The sequence below is a fragment of the Biomphalaria glabrata genome, chromosome 1 (assembly GCF_947242115.1).
Source record: "Biomphalaria glabrata chromosome 1, xgBioGlab47.1, whole genome shotgun sequence".
NCBI lineage: Eukaryota > Metazoa > Mollusca > Gastropoda > Planorbidae > Biomphalaria > Biomphalaria glabrata.
The window spans coordinates 65,569,463-65,591,051 of NC_074711.1; the positions used below are offsets into that span (position 1 = coordinate 65,569,463).

General features: G+C 34.7%; 1 protein-coding gene across 11 annotated transcripts in view; it reads left to right on the forward strand.

Moving 5' to 3' along the window:
* The window catches only part of LOC106073711 (protein unc-13 homolog B-like), a 370,504-nt gene that overhangs the window by 190,340 nt on the left and 158,575 nt on the right, over window positions 1-21,589 (forward strand). For 10 of the 11 annotated variants that reach the window (XR_008774442.1, XM_056008493.1, XM_056008484.1 and 7 more), the window contains one exon: window positions 13,863-13,892. Coding sequence is in view for 9 of the 11 variants with exons in the window: in XM_056008493.1 (XP_055864468.1) it covers window positions 13,863-13,892 (30 nt within the window). In the remaining 2 variants the exon portion in view is untranslated. Of the gene's footprint in view, window positions 1-7,457; window positions 7,908-13,862; window positions 13,893-21,589 lie in introns of those variants that run through there. The other variant, XM_056008502.1, reaches the window with a different exon arrangement.

Below are 21,589 nucleotides of genomic sequence, written 5' to 3' on the forward strand. Positions count from 1 at the left end.
CCCGAACCCCACTGAAGAAACTTAAAGCGCTCTCCCAGACCCCCAAGCTTGCAAAAGAAAGACTGTTTTTTTTCTGTTTTTTTCGCCGAAGATTGAGAAACAGTCTTATTTTATTCTCATATATCGAATATATATATATATATATATATATATATATGCTGTACGCACGTTTATGCATAGGGTTAGGGTTTACTGGGCGTTAGGGTTAGGGTTTAGAAAAAAATCGCCCCCCCCCCCACTCCAAAGTTCTGGATCCGCCAGTGATGAGGACACACTCCGTAGACTTCGCCAATGTATTTGAGTGAAATGATTCCACATGGAATGTGAAAAATGTATTCCTCGGTAGCTAGCCTTTTGCTTGTATTCAGGTCACGGGATATTTCTCTCTCCTACATTATTGCTCATATTTATTTTCTTCTATTTGTCTCTCTCTCTCTCTCTCCCTGCTGGCGAAGCGATTAGATCAGTCATATTATCTCTAGATCTATGTAGCAAAGAAAAAAAAATGTATCTGGCTTGGAGCCTTGGAGGGAGGGGTGGGATTGAATGATGTCTATGGTTCTTAAATGTGTCTTTGTTTCGGGATGTTGGGTCGCAGTAGGGGTGTATCATTATTCTTTTAATTAACGCAATCATACGACAACGTTGTAAACCAAAAAGTGCATGGAAACCAAAAAGTGCATGTAAAACAAAAAGTACAATTAAAAAAAGGGGGGGGGGGCGGGACGAGCCTATGTTGAAATGTTTCCTGGCGACTAGTCTGTACTATTCATCATAGTAAAATACAATCTCAGGTTAATTAGGTCATATAAAGAAGGAGGCCGGAATGCGAGAGACATTCGAGGCATAGATATAGTGCATTTCCGTCTGTAACGGGCGTGATCGTCGTAAGATCATCTTCATGTTAAGAAGACTCTTTATTTTATTACAAAACTAAAATTAACTCACTCCATTTGTCAGTCTGTCTGTTCGGCAGGAATCTAGTACGCGTTGTTTCTCCCAGTTCCCTTTCTCGGATCAAGTTGAAACTTTGCAGAATTATTCATTGTCGATGACAACACATAAAAAAAAAACAAAAAAAAAACAATGTGTTAATTTGATAGTAGTAATTCATTAAATTTGATTTGTTTAGAAAAGGGAAATAAATATAGCAGTATTTCCCTTTTATAAGCTTTGTTTTTTAGAAGTATATTTTTTATTTTGTTTGTTTTTATTCTTTTTGTCACACAAAAGTCCTCGACATAAGAATGTAAAACAGTTGAGAAAATCTCAATCCTTCTGAAATATGAAATTCGAGAAGAATCGCGTTAGTGGTGACGTGTTGAAATGTATTCTGAAAAATAGTTTGTGCCAATATTGTTACAGACATTTCTCGTGAAGACAGAATACATTTTAAAAGGTTCTTATTAGAAGATAAAACGAAGTCTTTTGCTTCAAATATTACATATTCAAATACTTACGTTGTCATTCTACTTGGTTATTATTCAAACATGTATTAATAAATACAATGAAAATACAACAAATGTGGTATATGACAACGATTACAAAAACAAATAGACTCAAAAACTTTCGTCCCCTGGCTATCTAAGCATTAAATACAATTCCACTATCTAATAGAAACATTTCAGATGTAACTTTTGAGTGAAACTAGAGTGTGAACATATATTTCGTTTTCTAGAGTTATTTGTTTTTCATTTGGTGTAATGCACAAATTGTAAGAAAATTTTCTTTCTGAAAAGTGTCCGCATTTGTAGGGAAAAAAAGTGATTTAAATAATCAAAGATTGCTGTAACTACAACATGCAAGGAGTTGTAAACCAAAATAACTGCATTTACTCTCCAATAAAACTTAATAGTACAGAGCACAGTGTTTGTATTACACATAGTAAATGGACTTTTTTTTTGTGTTCTCATTCCTTCTCTCCCTCCTGATGAACTAAACATTTGTTGCAGTGTGTCTATGAACGAAACATTTGTTGCAGTGTGTCTATGAACGAAACATTTGTTGCAGTGTGTCTATGAACGAAACATTTGTTGCAGTGTGTCTATGAACTAAACATTTGTTGCAGTGTGTCTATGAACTAAACATTTGTTGCAGTGTGTCTATGAACGAAACATTTGTTGCAGTGTGTCTATGAACGAAACATTTGTTGCAGTGTGTCTATGAACGAAACACAGATACAGTCGTCATCCCGATGTGTAACAGATGTCACATCTACACGACATTATGTAACTCGATTAGTCATTTCTAATCAAGTACATAAAACAATTATGTCTATTAGTCACCATTCTGTTTCTTTTGTTTCTCTTTCTCTCTCTCTCAACTCTCTCTCTCTCTTATAATGTATTATTTCTGCGACGCATATTTAAAGTAGGCCTACTAATGTAAACTAATATTTGCGACGTGTGAATGTTGAAGACAACAAAAGTTTGCGTTAAAATTTTTGCGTTAAAAAAAGCTAAAAATATCTACATTTACAACATATGGTATATACTACAATAATTGTTTTTTTTTTACTCTCAAATAAAAAAAACAACAACTTAACAATAGCTTTAAGAAATTATCCTGCCCCCCCCCCACCCCCCGTTGAATAGAAAATGACGATTAGGAATTATATGATTAATAGTTATAATAATGTCGTCTTATCCTGGCGCGAATCTGTTATACCGGCTGCCTGGTCGTGCGGTTTGCGCGCTGGACTGTCGTTTGGATTTATCGATGGTCCCGGGTTTAAACCCCTGCCCGCTTCCATCCCCCGTCGTCCTGCGGGAGGTTTGGACTAGGAAGTAAATTATCTTCAACTCTGAAGGAACATCCGAAACATGTAAAACATTTTAGAAGCATTTTAAGAATATAGCAGATGCTTTCTACACGGTATCTATCTCTAGATCTAACTATTAACTGCACTATTGGTACTCGTAAGTCTTACGTTATGGCTTGAGCCTTGCAGATTTGTAGGGAGTTATTTTTGACACGGTGGTCCTAATATATAGATTCTATATATACAGAGGCTGCCTTGGCATAGCGCGGGGTCTTGGGTGAGTGTCATATGCGGGGCTCTGGGCCATACCGTACCTCATCACGCTAACGGGCTCCTCTGCCTCTAACGCTGTAGGCCTTATTTTTGCTACTAAACATAGTACCTAACACTGGCGGATCCAGGGGGGGGGCGGTAGGGGGCGATTTGGTGGGTCGGGAGGGGGCGATAGCACCAATCCCGCCCCCTCCCCCCCCCCCCCCATAAGCTTTTGAGTGGGGGGGGCGATCCAATTTATTTGTAGAAATCACAGCTTGTTAACAGAATCAATTAAATATTGTTATTGTTATTGATATTTTAACCGATCTTTATATTATGTCGTTCCCTGTTTGCCGATTGGGGGGGGGGGGCGAATACCTCTACTGTCCATCCCACCTAAAACCTTTGAGTGTGGGGGGGGGGGGCGGTCCTACGTTTATGGAGAAATCATAGTTTGTGAACAAAATTAATTCAATTAATATATAAATTTATATTATGTCGCTGCCCTTCTGGTATCTTGGCCGATTCGGTGGGGTGGGTGGGGGGCGATTGCACGTTCTGCCCTCCCCACTCTAGCCCTATTTTTATGGAGAATCATAGTTTGTGAACAAAATTGAATATCTATATAATATAAACTACGTATTGAAATGTGAACCCATTGTATATTATGTCATACCGCACTCTAATCTCAAATTTTATCTGTAGTAAATAATATAAATGAAAAAGGGTTGTACCAGGTAGGAAGGGCGATACATGCAATCGCATTTCCCCTATCGGACAAACCAATACTTTTTATTTTGTATTGTAGTCTGGAAATTACAAAAATTAAAAAATCTGTCATATATATACTATAAATTAAATTCTTATATCGAGTCGCCCCACCCCACTATTCTTTAATGCCAAATGCAATCTTTAACAGAAATTATTAAAGGAGCGAGGATTAATCGTTTTCACTGAACCGCCCCTCCCATTTCCAGACAGAGTTTTTGTAATTTCACATGAATTTATCATAATTATTTTAAGAAAGTTAGAATTCAAATAAAATTTTTCAGTATAAGAGTTATGATTGAGATGATTTCTAAACCCAAATAATAACTCTTTATGTTGTCTGTTGTTTTTAAGTGTATTTTTCTGTTGTGTTGTCTTTATATGAGAACAGAGTCCTTGTAATCACAACAAATTTCCGTAAGGATCAATAAAGCAGTCTTAGTCTTAAAATATTTTCATAGTCGCCTTTTCCCAACCTTTACTAAATCAGATATTTTTCTAGTTAAAATATTTGGGACTATAGCTCACAATTTATACTTATATCTTGTAGAATATTATTTATCGAATAATTTAATTTTCGGCGGCGATCCTTTAAGTCAAAATCTAAATATGTGGGGTATCTTATTTTTTCAAAGAACAGATCGGTTTGCAATGTACTAAGGGCCTATAAATTCATATTAGAATATGTTTCAAGTACAAAATTATTCAAAAGGTCCTTTTTTAATAGTATGAATAATGAGCTTTAGGTCTGGAGAATGCGTTTCTTCTGTGAAGTATGCAAGAAAACGTTTTTGGCATCGGAACCACACTGATGAATAATGAGCTGTAGTTGTCAGGAGAATGCGTTTCTGTAGTGAAGAATGCAAAAAAAGAAACGCTTTTGGCGTCGGGGTGAACTCCATTGATGAATAATGAGCTGTAGATGTCAGGAGAATGCGTTTTTGCAGTGAAGAATGCAAGAAAACGCTTTTGGCGTCGGGCCGAACTCCACTGATGAATAATGATCTGAACTTGTCAGGAGAATGCGTTTCTGCAGTGAAGAATGCAAAAAAAACGCTTTTAGCGTCGGGGCTTCGCCCTGAACTCAATTGATGAATAATGAGCTATAGATGTCAGGAAAATGCGTTTCTGCAGTGAAAAAAGCAAGAAAACGCTTTTGTCGTCGGGGCTTTGCCCCGAAACCCACTATGGAACCTTATAGCGCTGCCCCAGTTGTTTTGTTTTTCGCCGAAGGTTGAGAAATGCTGCTTTTTTTTTATTCTCATATATATATATATATATATATATATATATATATATATATATATATATATATGTGTGTGTGTGTGTGTGTGTGCGTGTGTGTGTGTGTGTGTGCTGTACGCACGTTTATGCATAGGGTTAGGGTTTACTGGGCGTTAGGATTAGGGTTTGGAAAAAAATCGCCCCCCCCCTCCAAAGTTCTGGATCCGCTAGTGGTACCTAACATAGGTACTGTATTATTGGCCTTTCACTAATTGCATACTGTATAGTGTATTATAATTGTTCTACATGAAAGATTTCGCCTTATAATGTTAATAAACATTAACTAATGATTCAGAAAAATTTTGCATGAAAAATCAGCAAACTAGAATAATCTCTGCTAAGCACGCTGGACTAGGAAAGTAACTATTAATAGGAGAGCCAGAACACTTGCAAATACCAAATAGTTGCTTAGACGGTCACTGACAGATTCAGTCACTGGTTCAATCTTATTGAAAAGAAAATGAATCGACCTACGTCATCGCCAAACTTTCTGGATGCTGATTGGCCGAAATAACCGTATAGCATATTAACTGGTTTAATCGAAACCATTCGTTACAGCATAAACACTGATCTGCGACGTGGCAACCTGTGTAGACCAATAGCTTGTTGTCCAGGCACAGGTCAGTGTTGAGGCCACTATAACGATTGGTCTCGATGGAGCAAGTTACAGATGACATGTAATGGTTATTGAGAGAATTAGATCTAGTTATTTAGGAGATAAAAGTGTTAGGGGATGTCTTGTGAGACTGTGCGTATCCAAAAAATAGTGTAGGCTACGTGTATGAAATGAAATACCGCGGAAATTTTAATTTCTAGGAAGGTATGCCCCTTGAAAGTCAAGAACAAACTATATTTTTTAAAATTAATTTTCATTAAAAATCTTTTTTTTTTCAAAAGTTGCATTTATTTTACAACACTATAAATGACCTATGACTCTTTCATTTAGAAATAACTATAGCCTTGCAACTGGTTCAAACTTGATCACTACACTTTTTTCTATTTTAATCCAATTGGATGTCATTTATTTACGAAATAAACTATGTTAATTGGGCACTTCCGGCTATTTGTTTTTATTGATGCCAAAGTGAACAGTTAAATAAAGCCTCGTAAAATCGACAGGTCATAAGATGCTGTCTTTACCGAAACTAAACGGTAGGGCTATAGGCTATTTCTTATAGTTATAATGTTTTTGTTTGGTGTAATGCACAAATTGTAAGACAAATTTCCTTACGGATAATAAAGATTATTATTATTATTATTATTTGAAACCAAAAATATTACGCTTGGTATTTGGTATCATATAGGTGCCGGAAAGGTTCCAAAATATTTAGTAACAAGACCTAATTAATGAGAACTGATCTGGATTGCGAAGATGAAGGTGAGAAGGAAATCTACGATTGCGGGGCCTGGAGCGGTTGCCCCACTTGCCACCCCCTAGAGCAGCTACTGTATATATATATATATGAAATTAAATAAAAAATTATATATATATAGGCCTAAATAAATAAAGTAAGTATTTATCTACTTATTCATTCATTTGTTCGGTGGACCCCCCGAGGAGTCAAAAGCCACAGACTGATAATGGCTGCTATAAGAGACATATTAAGCCTGTAACTAGGTATTTGCTTTATGGTTTTGGACATAAGGATTTTTACATCCTAGTCCTTCTGAAGAACTTAAGGTGAGGACGGCGCTCAAGGTTTGAATCCGTGACCACCAACTCGACAGTCCTAAGCAAATACCACACGACTAGACAGCCATGATTTTCTGTGTGCTTTGTAATCAATCACTTCACACGGACTGGACTAACGGACTGCTGCTACAGTTGAATACAATTTCTGCTGTCTTATTCCTGCATAATATCGAATAAGCTCTAAATTCAAGTCCCTTTCCAACGCTACATCAAACTAGAGGCCTGGGTCTAGAGTACGTCGCTTTCACTTGCACTAGCGCGGCGCTAGTTCTGATGTCTGTTCTCTGTCCCAGGCTAATTCCACAAACCCCACTCTCCCATTCCGCGTCAGAAAGACACAAGCGACTGAACGGGACATCTATATAACTAGATCTAGACCCTCTACCACTTTCGAGGGCTATCCCGACTAATAGTTGACCATTTAAGTTTTTAAACCATTCTCTACAAACAGCAAAAGTGCATAATCATTGTTCTGTGTAAAACATGCCTTACATCAAGTGGCAAAACAATGCAAAGAGCTCCAGCGAGTTTGGTGTGGCATCGTCCGCTCAATGAGTATAGTAGATCGATACGCTGAGGCCGAGATCTCTCTCTCTCTCTCTCCCTCCCTGCTAGGCGACGGATCAATGAACGTTTTCCCATACCTTGCATACCCCCCCCCCCCCTCCATTCTTTTTTCTTCCTCTTCTGCCTCTTACAGAGAAACTGAGTTACTGATAGGACAACACTGACTCTACGTGTTTCTAGAGACTGGATACTGTGCTACATTCATTTTGGAACGTAACTTTCAGGTTTTTTTTTTTGTGTTTAGTTTTGGATCTCAACTCTGTTAGGTTTAATTCAAAATAGAAAACAAAAGGAGGACCCCAGATATTGATTTGTCGGGTACAAGATAGAAGAGTTCCAGATATAAGCAGGCGTCACAAGAAATCGGGCCAAAGGGTCATGAATATTGATGCGCTGTTATGATTAGTTGAACCGCACAAGATGGCTACCATGGGCTCTAAAACATGCATTACATTTCCGTAATGGCAAAATATTCCGATTTCCTGCTTTGATATAATGAAATCGCTTCACATTACCGATGAGGACACTAAGAATACGGATATTACTCGAATGTTGAAATGTCTCTTTTGTGTGTGTGCGGTGAGTACTTAGACCTTACTAAACATCTATTGATCTCGATCTATATTATTATTAGATCTAGATCATAGTATGACAATAATAAATCTAAAATCATGACTACTGATAGTGACTAGTGTACTTTCTTGTTTCTGGGTTTATTTTTATATCTAGATCTAGTTTAAAAAACAATTGCCTACTAGAACTTACTAGTACTATAGTATAGTATATATAGATTATAGAGCTAGATTATAGATCTATAGTTAATTAGATTTTATTAGATCTATATTAATTTTTTTATTATATAGTTCAATAGATCTATATAGTATAGATCTAGATTAATAGTTAATAGTATATAGTCTCATTAAATTAACAGCCAGAGATCGAGATCTAGAATCTATTATTAGTATTAGTCTAGTCTAGATTCCAGATATATTTTATACACTTATAGTTATAGTTATAATACTTATATTTGTTATTTTTATAGTAGTGGGTACAGATACACTAGTACAGACTACAGATCTAGACTAGAATTTCTAGATCTTTATTAAAATATAGATCTAGATAAGATATATATTTAAAATGTCTAAAAGATAAATCTTTAGTCTATGCTTGACCCCACCGGTACTCGGTAAATCTAGATCTATATATTAATCTAGATATAGAAGAATCACATGAATGTCAGTCATGTCTCGATACTCTCAAGTCTCAAGAAGATCCACTGATCCAGATATTTGTAACATGTAACATTTTTGTACTTTTTGTAGGAAAAAAAGGGAGGGGGGTATTTTAGCATAACTATATTGGTTTGTGTTAACAATATTGACAATTGCTGTGGTGTAAATATTCAAAAACTAAAATATGGACCATAGTATTTTATTAAAATGAGATGAAGGCCAATCCTTAAAAAAACATAAATAACCCAAGATATATAGATCTGTGTTTTTTCTTCTTTTTTTTTATTATATATAAATGAATAAATAAATAAATCTTTGTAGCTATCCATTTAATATATATATATTAATTATTATACTATTAATATATATATATATATATATATATATATATATATAAAATATATATAAAGACAGCCATATATATAATATGGCCTCCTTCAGTTGTAAAGGAGATGAATGCATATATATATATATATATATATATATATATATATATATATATATATATAAATAATCTGTCTTAATTTTTATCAAAAGCTGTTTTTTAAAATACAGTTAATTGAGAGTTTCCTAATACATTATGATATGACTCAATCAGGGACCGTCCTACAGATTGTGGGCCCTATGTGAAACAGATGGCGTGGGGCCTATTCTGGGTTGTGATAAGGATAATAAGTGAAAATTAAGATTTTGTATTAGAAAATAAATTCGTCTTTGCATTTTATTCATACTTTACTAAATACAAAATCACTGTGAAATTAACTTTTCGAGCTATCTGCAGTAGATAGTAGTTTTCCAAAAAGCTGATAAAAACATTTAGAATCTGCCTTTTAGATTTACTATCAGCTAGCAAAATTTCGCTTTTGTTTTTATTTTTTAAAGAGTTTGAGATAGATTTAGATCTCTATTTGTATGCCAGTGACTATTAAAGTAAATTAAGAATATGAACTTCTTGTTTTGGTTAAAATTCGCCTTATTATTAAATTTTTATTAAATGAAAGCTCTAACAATACCGTTTTTTTTTAAGTTGCTAGTTGGATTGGTGCTTTCCATATTGAATGACAACCAGAAATGACAATTTTGTCTGTTTTTAAGGAGATTTGCATCATTTTTCAGATTTTAATAATTTCAGGAGATTTTCATGACTTTTTTGTATATTTTACAATTTCAGGAGAATTCCAGAAACCCTATAATAAGTTAAAATGGTTTAATTTAACAATTTACACCTAGAATTCGCCCTGGGGCTTATGAAAGTGCTGGGCCCACTGCGGCCGTATAGGTTGCAGTGGCCTAAGACTGGCCCTGGACCCAATACATACAAATGTAGATCTCCATCTTTCATAGACTATTTTTGCAATTAATTAAGTCTACATCAACATATCACTTTAAAAACTCTAATTAGATATACATCTAATTTGAAAGATGCAATTTAAAAATTATATTTTTATACAAGTTTTTTCCCTTTCCTCACAGGTAACAATTACTTTATAAAAAATTCAGATTTGCTCAATGATAGAAACAAAATCATTTAAAATTTAATCCCTTTGAGGTGCATTGAGTAATTAGATTTACAACAGTCATAGGAAATTTGAATTTGTTAAAAAAAACATTGACTTGATGTTTAGTCTTCCTTTTGAATGAACATAAAAAGAAAACAAACAAAAAAAAAATTAAAAAATATGATAGTTTTTAAATAACAAGACATTCTAAAATTAGGTGATATTTTCAAAGCTATTAGATGTATCTTTCTAAAATGGAAAAAAATAATTTTTTTAGTTGTTTTTTGTAGAAAGTAACATTAAGCAAATATAGGTTTAATTAATTTCCCTGGCATAGATATTGAGCTGAATGTGGAGTGTTTATTTGATATTCTTGTAATAAATGTTGTTCTCTAGTGCCATTTAAACACGGAATGGATTGCCTGCATTAATCAGGAAAACCAGAATTTAAGCCTTTAATCATATTATGCACAATTAGATTTCAGTGGTTATGTGTACACATAATAATAATCTCATTTAAAGGGTCATTCCTAATTGAAAGATAAGAAAGAGGGTATCATGCTCTTTTCAGTACATTTAAAAAAAAAATTATTCTATTCTTCCTAATAATAGTCACATTGTTTAAAAAAATACTATTTTCGTTTTGTTTGACACAGAAAACATAACTGACTATTAAAAGAAAGATTTATAACTGAGAAATAATAAGATGTTACCATTAGGTCACTGAACATTCTTGTTGCTTTATTGGACACAATTTTTATTTTATTAAAGAAAAGCTTATTAAATTCTTACACAAGTAACCTGAAGATGGCTGGTGTGTACACATCAGAGCATATATTTAGAATCCTATAACCAATCTTGACTAATTACTTATTGATTATTCTTGAGGCATATTTTGCAAACATTTCAATATGATTCAATTATCTCCAGCTTTGCATCTTGACCATGAAATCATTTGTAGAGCTTAATTTTAGCTCACAGAAAGCTCACCAGTCTGTGCCAATAATAGATTTACCATTTCTTTTTCATGTAAAAAGACATTTTCCCATGTTGTATAAAAGCCATGTATGTAGAGGATATGTATTTAAAACATTTGATTAATCCCTAAATGTGTAATTAAAAGGTATTTGCATTGATTTATATTTTTTGCCATTCTTTTGTTTAAAAGTATTTGCAACTATAATTTATACTTTTCACTGAGATGACACACACATAAAATGAAATACATATCCATCACAAAATGTAATTATGGGGAGTTTGAATATTTATTTGTAAGCTAAACTGAGTGATTAAAATTTTGTCTTCATTAGGCTCATAAATATTACAGATACAATGGATATTTTGGAACATTTTAACATAAATTGACTAAATAGGTAAAAAAAATAATTTATGCTACATAAATCATGCAGTAAATACACTTGTATTACTGTGGTGTGATAATGAGAGTTAAAGGTGTAGGTTTTCTTATTGGAACAGTGAAAAAAGGTTCATAATGTGATATTTACTGAAAGAAACACATTAACAACCTTGCGATTGAAGGTTATATGTCTTTAAACTCCTTTCACAGCGCAATAGTAGATTCAAATAAATTATTTCTGCTAAAAATGTAAACAATACAAACTAATAATCTTTCAACTGAGTGCTAAAACTACTAACTGATTTAACCTGCTCTTGAGAGTGACTTGAGATGCACACTCTCTTCGATATTTGAACATTTTGTAGAGGATATCGTTTGTTTTTATTGGTTATATTTGTCTACATGTTTTATATGGCCATAGTTTTGACCTTATTTTTTAACCTTTTATTAGTCTTAAGTATTTTTCCTGTTCTCTATATTGAAAATTCTTCTTCACCCCCCCCCCTTCCTTTTCCCTTCCCCTGGACCTTAGTGCACTATCATGTGTGGTTGTTTAAAATAGTACACATTATGTTTAAACACATCATAGTACACATTATGTTTAAACACATCATAGTCCGCATTGTGTTTAAACACATCATAGTCCAAGTTATCATTTAAACGAGTTCCATTACAGACTTTATTAAAGTTGTATTATACATAAGTGAGAATAAATATGTTACTTTTTGTAATATTCAACACTGAGGGGGGAAATATAAATATTTGTAAAAAAAATAAAAAATACTGCTGAGCCGGGGAAATCATAATATTAAATGTCACACACAGATATCATATTTTGATTTATTAATATAGTTTTTGTTGAGCCAGTCACAATAATAGCTTACAAAAGCAGTTTATATGTATAAATGTATTTCAGTTGACTATTTCTAGGAAAATATTTATTCTCAATGTGTTAAATAAATAAACTTGGAAATGTTCCTAACTGGCAGAACAAAGAACAATCCAATGACATAAACTTGGAAATGTTCCTAGCTGGCAGAACAAAGAACAATCCAATGACATAAACTTGGAAATGTTCCTAACTGGCAGAACAAAGAACAATCCAATGACATAAACTTGGAAATGTTCCTAGCTGGCAGAACAAAGAACAATCCAATGACATAAATTTGGAAATGTTCCTAGCTGGCAGAACAAAGAACAATCCAATGACATAAACTTGGAAATGTTCCTAACTGGCAGAACAAAGAACAATCCAATGACATAAACTTGGAAATGTTCCTAGCTGGCAGAACAAAGAACAATCCAATGACATAAACTTGGAAATGTTCCTAACTGGCAGAACAAAGAACAATCCAATGACATAAACTTGGAAATGTTCCTAGCTGGCAAAACAAAGAACAATCCAATGACATAAACTTGGAAATGTTCCTAGCTGGCAGAACAAAGAACTATCCAATGAAATAAACTTAGAAATGTTCCTAGCTGGCAGAACAAAGAACTATCCAATGTACACAATAAAGGAAGTGATGATAGGCCGTGTGTTTTTTAAAATGTATTTGACAATTTTTGTATGCTGCAGGATCAAATCTTCTAAGCTCTTTCGTTTGTAACACAAAATAATTTCGATAAAGCATTAGAGTTAAGTTGGACTCTGTGATTTAAAACTTAAAAAATAAACAAAAAAAAAAAAGACAAGACAACTGACTAGCAGTAATAAAGAAAAATTGATAGAAAGATGAACTGCCACCCATTGAGATATTGTTCAAGATATGGCTCAATTTTTTTTTTTTATTTAGTTAGCAAGAAGGGAAGTTCAAATTATCATCCTTGACATTGTTTAGTTGAACTTGAAAATCTCCAAAAGATTTTTTTTTTTTTGTAAAGCTATTTACTGGTACCAGTAGTGTATTAAAATTTTACACTAAAAATTGTTTCCTGAAGGGACGAAAGAAAAGTTAATTCTCTCCCCTTGTGTCAGATTTCAAGTGAGATTTTCTCTTGCTTTAGTCCTGCTGTTAGTGTTGGGCCTCATCATAGTGCCTCTATCCATAATGATATTGACAGGCTAAGTGCTTGGATACTTTGTTGGAATTGAGCCAAATCTTTGTGCATCAGAAAATGTTTCTCTTTTAAATTGAGATAACAAGTTGAATTCTTGTAACAGCAAGTGTTTCAAAGTTGGCATTATTTCAAAAAAAAAAAAGATTAGTAGAAAGATTTAATGGTTTACATGTGTTTCAAAGTGTTCTGGATTCCTCCATTATTGCTCCATATCAATTTCTTTTCTAATATTTTTTTTTGTAAATATAAAAAAAAATAAAAAAATCAGATTACTGTGAATAATTTATATATTCTGCAGAGTGATCTGCTCTTTAGCATTACTTGTATATATGCTATACATATTTCATGGCAGTAAATGTTTTTTTTTTTTTGTTTCTAATTTCAGTGAAAAAAGCACAATTGGTAGGAAATGAAGGTAAGTAAATGTACACATAGCTTATATTAACTCACTCTGTCTTACTCTGTATGATCAAATGTTTGTACACATTATTTCTCCCACACACAATCTCGGATTAAGCCAAAATTTTGCAAAATTATTTCTTTTACATGACAACACAAGAATCAGTAAAAAAAAAATAAAAAAATTAACCATTTATTTAAATTAACTATTGATAATTAATTATTTTGTTTGGTATCTTGAGCAAGGGAATTATTTGGTGATCTTCTCAGAATGTCAATTACAGTGAAGGTGTATTGTGCCTGCACAAAATTTACTACTTATTAATATGATAAAGAGTAATAAAATACAAACGATTATACCAAAACATTTTTTAAAAAGGATTTGTTAGTATTCAAATCATCCTACAAAAAGGTCATTTGTATTATGGTTATACATTTTGTGAAAAAAAAAATCTGGAATATCTATGAAAAAAAAAACGCTTGAACATTTGTATCAATTTATCTGACATTTAGAGTTAATTTAAAAAAAAAAAAGGCGCGGTGGCTGAGCGGTAAAGTGCTTGGTTTCTTAACCGGGGGTCCCGAGTTCGAATCCTGGTGAAGACTGGGATTTTTAATTTCGGGTAATGTAATATGTATATTAATTAACAATAACTTATTATTTTTTAAGCCGCAATAAGCATAATGAACGCAATAAGCATAATGAACGCAAGTACTATCTTATGTTTACATTTTCATGAGAGCAAAACAATCTGTGCATACACACAAGTGTATTGGGGTTGGATCTAATTGGTCCAAGAAGGAAGTCGAATGAGAAGAGTTTTCTGAATGTTAGACACGAGCAAATTTCTTGTTGATGTTGTTGTTATTAGCTTCCTTCTGTCGCGGAACGACTATGTCTCACTGAAAAGAGATGAAAGCTAGGGCATTAGCTATGGTCAGAATGTTGTCACACACACAGCAGTTTCCACCTCTCCACGCATGGGTGCAAAGGAACCGGGCAATAGCCGATAAAGTTTGGGAGCTGCAAGCCTTCCGAAGCCTTTCCCACGTATGGGTATAGGCAGCAGAGGTTGGAAATCAGAGTTTTCCTTCTCCTGATTTTACCTCATTGTTGACTCCCGAAGACTTTCCCATGCTTGGGTATAGGTGCAAGGCAGCAAAGTTTCAGATTGACCTTACAAGTACACAAGCATTAATACATGAATTTTGGGTGATTACATTTTGCTCTAGATAAGAAGAGTGGAGCGTATGTCAATGTTACAAAGGACAAAATAAGAAGTAGTTTTTATCATTTATCCTGAATAATGTCTGACAACCCAACGTTTAATTGTGTAATGGGCGAACGAATAACACATTCTCCCCCTCTTGCAATAAGAAAGAAATTAGGGTCAGCCAAATGCTATCCATGTTTTCACTTGAAAGAAGCCTACCCTTCTAAACGAATGCAAACATGTATGTCATTTCCCGTTGATTGGTGTAGCAAGTAATGATTTCCTTTAAAACAAAAAATCGATTCCCGAAAAACAAAAGACTCAGAAAATCCATACCTCAAAAAGTTTTTGTTATTCAGTGTATGAAGTTTAATGACAATGATTGATTGTGTGTGTTCAGTCAACTTTTTGATGTTTAGGTGCGATAAGATTGTCTGGCCATCACATTAAGCTTTCAGTACAAAGAAATGTTCATCAGAATTTTATTGAGAGCAGAAAAACAACAAAAAAAAAAAAAAGACGAGAGTTGAACAAAAAGAAACCACGTTTGAATTTTTAAAAGCTTGGCTAGAGCATAGTTGATTTGTTAATAATAAATGGACGAAACTTTGCCCATTCACCTCTTTCAGTGTCACATTGTAATCAATTTGGCCTTTATATAGTCTGAGGTATAAACATAGCGAAAAAGAGTGGAGGGGGGGGGGCGGGGGCGCTGGTGTTTACCTCCTCATCCCCCCCCCCCATAAAAATCTACAATCTCCTGTTTTTTTTTCTACTAGTCGCTGTGCTCCATAGCAGATCCGGTGGGGTTTTGAGGTTTAATAAATAATATAAATAATATGTTGCTCATTGTCTCTCTCCTTCTAGTGCTGTCTATGGCTATGTTTTCCCAATGGTCAGTATCGATGTTCACTGATTAGAGGTCCCGTTTTATTACATCCATGTAGCGGAGGTGGGGGGGGGGCGACCAGTTTTTTCTTTCTATATATATACACACACACACATATATAAATTCCATGAGCGGGGGAGGGGGGGTTGAGGTTAGCCCCCCCCCCCCCCCCCCCCACAATAAAAATTGCTAAGTTACAATATTAAAGTAATTCTAAGAGAATCTAAGGAACAGCCTGTGAAACACGAAAGCAACATATATTTAACAAACTCAAGAGGGTTTCACGGATCACCACCTCTATTAAAAAAAAGAACTACAGTTGCCAAAATTCCATGAGCGTAGCTTGGCTTCATTACTAAAGAAAATTTACGAGAATTTAAGCTACAGCCGGAAAAACAAACAAATGAAGCAAACTGCATTCATTAAAATTCCATAGAGGTTTGAAGATTAAGCGCCTCCCGACCCACGAAAGAATCTCGACTACAAACATGGTCTGAAGTACTCAAAGTTAGATATTATGACTAATGTTCTCAAATCTTCTACAGTTGAGATCTTTCTTGGAAATAGTACAACATGTAAACTTGGCATGTCTTCACTCTCTATAGAACTCTCATGTCTTCTCTTTCTATAGAACTCTCATGTCTTCTCTTTCTATAGAACTCTCATGTCTTCACATTCTATAGAACTGTCATGTCTTCTCTTTCTATAGAACTCTCATGTCTTCTCTTTCTATAGAACTCTCATGTCTTCACATTCTATAGAACTGTCATGTCTTCTCTTTCTATAGAACTCTCATGTCTTCTCTTTCTATAGAACTCTCATGTCTTCACGTTCTATAGAACTCTCATGTCTTCTCTTTCTATAGAACTCTCATGTCTTCACTTTCTATAGAACTCTCATGTGTTCACGTTCTATAGAACTCTCATGTCTTCCCTTTCTATAGAACTCTCATGTCTTCACTTTCTATAGAACTCTCATGTCTTCACTTTCTATAGAACTCTCATGTCTTCACTTTCTATAGAACTCTCATGTCTTCTTTTTCTATAGAACTCTCATGTCTTCACGTTCTATAGAACTCTCATGTCTTCCCTTTCTATAGAACTCTCATGTCTTCAAATTCTATAGAACTGTCATGTCTTCACTTTCTATAGAACTCGCATGTCTTCTCTTTCTATAGAACTCTCATGTCTTCTCTTTCTATAGAACTCTCATGTCTTCTCTTTCTATAGAACTCTCATGTCTTCACGTTCTATAGAACTCTCATGTCTTCTCTTTCTATAGAACTCTCATGTCTTCACGTTCTATAGAACTCTCATGTCTTCACGTTCTATAGAACTCGCATGTCTTCACTTTCTATAGAACTCTCATGTCTTCACGTTCTATAGAACTCGCATGTCTTCACTTTCTATAGAACTCTCATGTCTTCACTTTCTATAGAACTCTCATGTCTTCCCTTTCTATAGAACTCTCATGTCTTCTCTTTCTATAGAACTCTCATGTCTTCACGTTCTATAGAACTCTCATGTCTTCACTTTCTATAGAACTCTCATGTCTTCTCTTTCTATAGAACTCTCATGTCTTCCCTTTCTTTAGAACTGTCATGTCTTCACTTTCTATAGAACTCTCATGTCTTCACTTTCTATAGAAATGTCATGTCTTCACTTTCTATAGAACTCTCATGTCTTCTCTTTCTATAGAACTCTCATGTCTTCACGTTCTATAGAACTGTCATGTCTTCACTTTCTATAGAACTCTCATGCCTTCACGTTCTATAGAACTCTCATGTCTTCACGTTCTATAGAACTCGCATGTCTTCACTTTCTATAGAACTCTCATGTCTTCACGTTCTATAGAACTCGCATGTCTTCACTTTCTATAGAACTCTCATGTCTTCACTTTCTATAGAACTCTCATGTCTTCCCTTTCTATAGAACTCTCATGTCTTCTCTTTCTATAGAACTCTCATGTCTTCACGTTCTATAGAACTCTCATGTCTTCACTTTCTATAGAACTCTCATGTCTTCTCTTTCTATAGAACTCTCATGTCTTCCCTTTCTTTAGAACTGTCATGTCTTCACTTTCTATAGAACTCTCATGTCTTCACTTTCTATAGAAATGTCATGTCTTCACTTTCTATAGAACTCTCATGTCTTCTCTTTCTATAGAACTCTCATGTCTTCACGTTCTATAGAACTGTCATGTCTTCACTTTCTATAGAACTCTCATGTCTTCACGTTCTATAGAACTCTCATGTCTTCCCTTTCTATAGAACTCTCATGTCTTCACTTTCTATAGAACTCTCATGTCTTCACTTTCTATAGAACTCTCATGTCTTCACTTTCTATAGAACTCTCATGTCTTCACTTTCTATAGAACTCTCATGTCTTCACGTTCTATATAACTCTCATGTCTTCCCTTTCTATAGAACTCTCATGTCTTCACATTCTATAGAACTGTCATGTCTTCACTTTCTATAGAACTCGCATGTCTTCTCTTTCTATAGAACTCTCATGTCTTCTCTTTCTATAGAACTCTCATGTCTTCTCTTTCTATAGAACTCTCATGTCTTCACGTTCTATAGAACTCTCATGTCTTCACGTTCTATAGAACTCGCATGTCTTCACTTTCTATAGAACTCTCATGTCTTCACGTTCTATAGAACTCGCATGTCTTCACTTTCTATAGAACTCTCATGTCTTCACTTTCTATAGAACTCTCATGTCTTCCCTTTCTATAGAACTCTCATGTCTTCTCTTTCTATAGAACTCTCATGTCTTCACGTTCTATAGAACTCTCATGTCTTCACTTTCTATAGAACTCTCATGTCATCTCTTTCTATAGAACTCTCATGTCTTCCCTTTCTATAAAACTGTCATGTCTTCACTTTCTATAGAACTCTCATGTCTTCACTTTCTATAGAACTGTCATGTCTTCACTTTCTATAGAACTCTCATGTCTTCTCTTTCTATAGAACTCTCATGTCTTCACGTTCTATAGAACTGTCATGTCTTCACTTTCTATAGAACTCTCATGTCTTCACTTTCTCTAGAACTCTCATGTCGACACTAGCTTTAGAAAGTGAAAAACATGTCATGTCTTCACGTTCTATAGAACTCTCATGTCTTCCCTTTCTATAGAACTCTCATGTCTTCACTTTCTATAGAACTCTCATGTCTTCACTTTCTATAGAACTCTCATGTCTTCACTTTCTATAGAACTCTCATGTCTTCACTTTCTATAGAACTCTCATGTCTTCACGTTCTATATAACTCTCATGTCTTCCCTTTCTATAGAACTCTCATGTCTTCACATTCTATAGAACTGTCATGTCTTCACTTTCTATAGAACTCGCATGTCTTCTCTTTCTATAGAACTGTCATGTCTTCACTTTCTATAGAACTCTCATGTCTTCTCTTTCTATAGAACTCTCATGTCTTCACGTTCTATAGAACTCTCATGTCTTCACGTTCTATAGAACTCGCATGTCTTCACTTTCTATAGAACTCTCATGTCTTCACGTTCTATAGAACTCGCATGTCTTCACTTTCTATAGAACTCTCATGTCTTCACTTTCTATAGAACTCTCATGTCTTCCCTTTCTATAGAACTCTCATGTCTTCTCTTTCTATAGAACTCTCATGTCTTCACGTTCTATAGAACTCTCATGTCTTCACTTTCTATAGAACTCTCATGTCATCTCTTTCTATAGAACTCTCATGTCTTCCCTTTCTATAAAACTGTCATGTCTTCACTTTCTATAGAACTCTCATGTCTTCACTTTCTATAGAACTGTCATGTCTTCACTTTCTATAGAACTCTCATGTCTTCTCTTTCTATAGAACTCTCATGTCTTCACGTTCTATAGAACTGTCATGTCTTCACTTTCTATAGAACTCTCATGTCTTCACTTTCTCTAGAACTCTCATGTCGACACTAGCTTTAGAAAGTGAAAAACAACCAAAATGTTCTAATTGAAAGATGTTTTCCTAACCCTCCATTCTATCGAAAACAATCTGATATGAAAAGATAATAGAATGCATCAAAAGACTCGGGTATTGGTGTACATGAGCCATATGATGGCTAAATGAAATAAGAGAATGGCCAAATGAGATGACGCTTTGACTACCTAAAAATAACTAGCTATGTTACGAACGTTACAGGCCGGATATACGGGGTAATGGCTACCTGTTTGATGTCTTTTGTATAGTTTCATTCCGCGGATGGCTGTGATTCTCGTAACCCGGGAAAAAGTTGTTTTTTTTTTTAATCTCACTTGGCTGTCACTGCTTGGCTAATTGTTGTTGAATCAATAGCCTACACGATAGCTCATGTTCAATACAGGTCATAGCTTACACGATAGCTCATGTTCAATGCAGGTCATAGCCTTCACGATAGCTCATGTCATATAAGTTCTAACCTCTTCGTTATATATTCCACGCAAAGTCTTAGCAGAGAAATGAGAGTTGAAAAGACAATTGTTCTAAAAAAAAAATGCCTGTGGTGGGTCGCAGATTGTGTAGTGAAACGTTTATGGATACAAAGCCTCAATTTGATGGAGTTTCCCTTCAAGTTCTTCTTTAAGTTCAGAGAAATCTTTTCTTTCTTAACAATTAACAAAAATATGTGGCCGAGAAAGCTATCCGTCACTGCCCATCTTAAACCAGCCAGCTGTCTCCACTAGGACTCGAAATGATACCCGACAGTTTAATGACCACGTCCCTTCAAAGATAAATTAAGTTTTTCTTTTCAAAATATTTTTTTATCTGTATCCAGGTCTCTGTTGGATAATCTTGTCTCTAGTGAGGCACACGAGATGTGTATCCAGGTCTCTGTTGGATAATCTTGTCTCTAAAGAGGCACACGAGATGTGTATCCAGGTCTCTGTTGGATAATCTTGTCTCTAGTGAGGCACACGAGATGTGTAAACACAAGGGCTCTACATCGTTATTGAACTATCGACTCGATTTTTTTACAAATAAATTTCAGGTCTTAACGTGTTATTTTGTCTGTTTAGTGAATATTTGCAGACCTTGAACTGAAGGACCACACAGAGACCACAAAGGCACCAATAATATCAATCATGGGCGTAGCCGGGGGGGGGTTCCTCCCCCCCCCCCCCGAAATGAAATCCCCCCCCCCTTTTTGGGGGTTGATAGGAATTTAGTGAATGATTTTTTGCTTTGATTTTGTTTATTTTAGGTGAGATTTTAATACTAAACCATCACCTGCCCCAGCGCAACCAATGGGGTTTTGAGTTTAAAACCCCCTACAGGGGGGTTCGAGTTAAAAAAACCCTACCAGGGGTTTTGAGTTTAAAACCCCCTACCAGGGGTTTTGAGTTTTAAACCCCCTACTTGGGTTTTTTGCTATAAAACAAACAAAAAAAAAAATGCAAACGAAAATCCCCTAATTCCAAAAGCACAGTTAAGGGAGATTTTGATTTTAAACCCCCCTCCAAAATTTACGATAAACCCCCTCTTCAATATAAAAAAAAAAGCTAATTACGCACTGAAAATGTTATGAGCGTAGCTAAATGGGTTTTGACTTAGTTTTGAGTTTAAACCCCACTTCAGCGGGGTTTGAAGGTAAAAAATACCTCTTTAATAATAA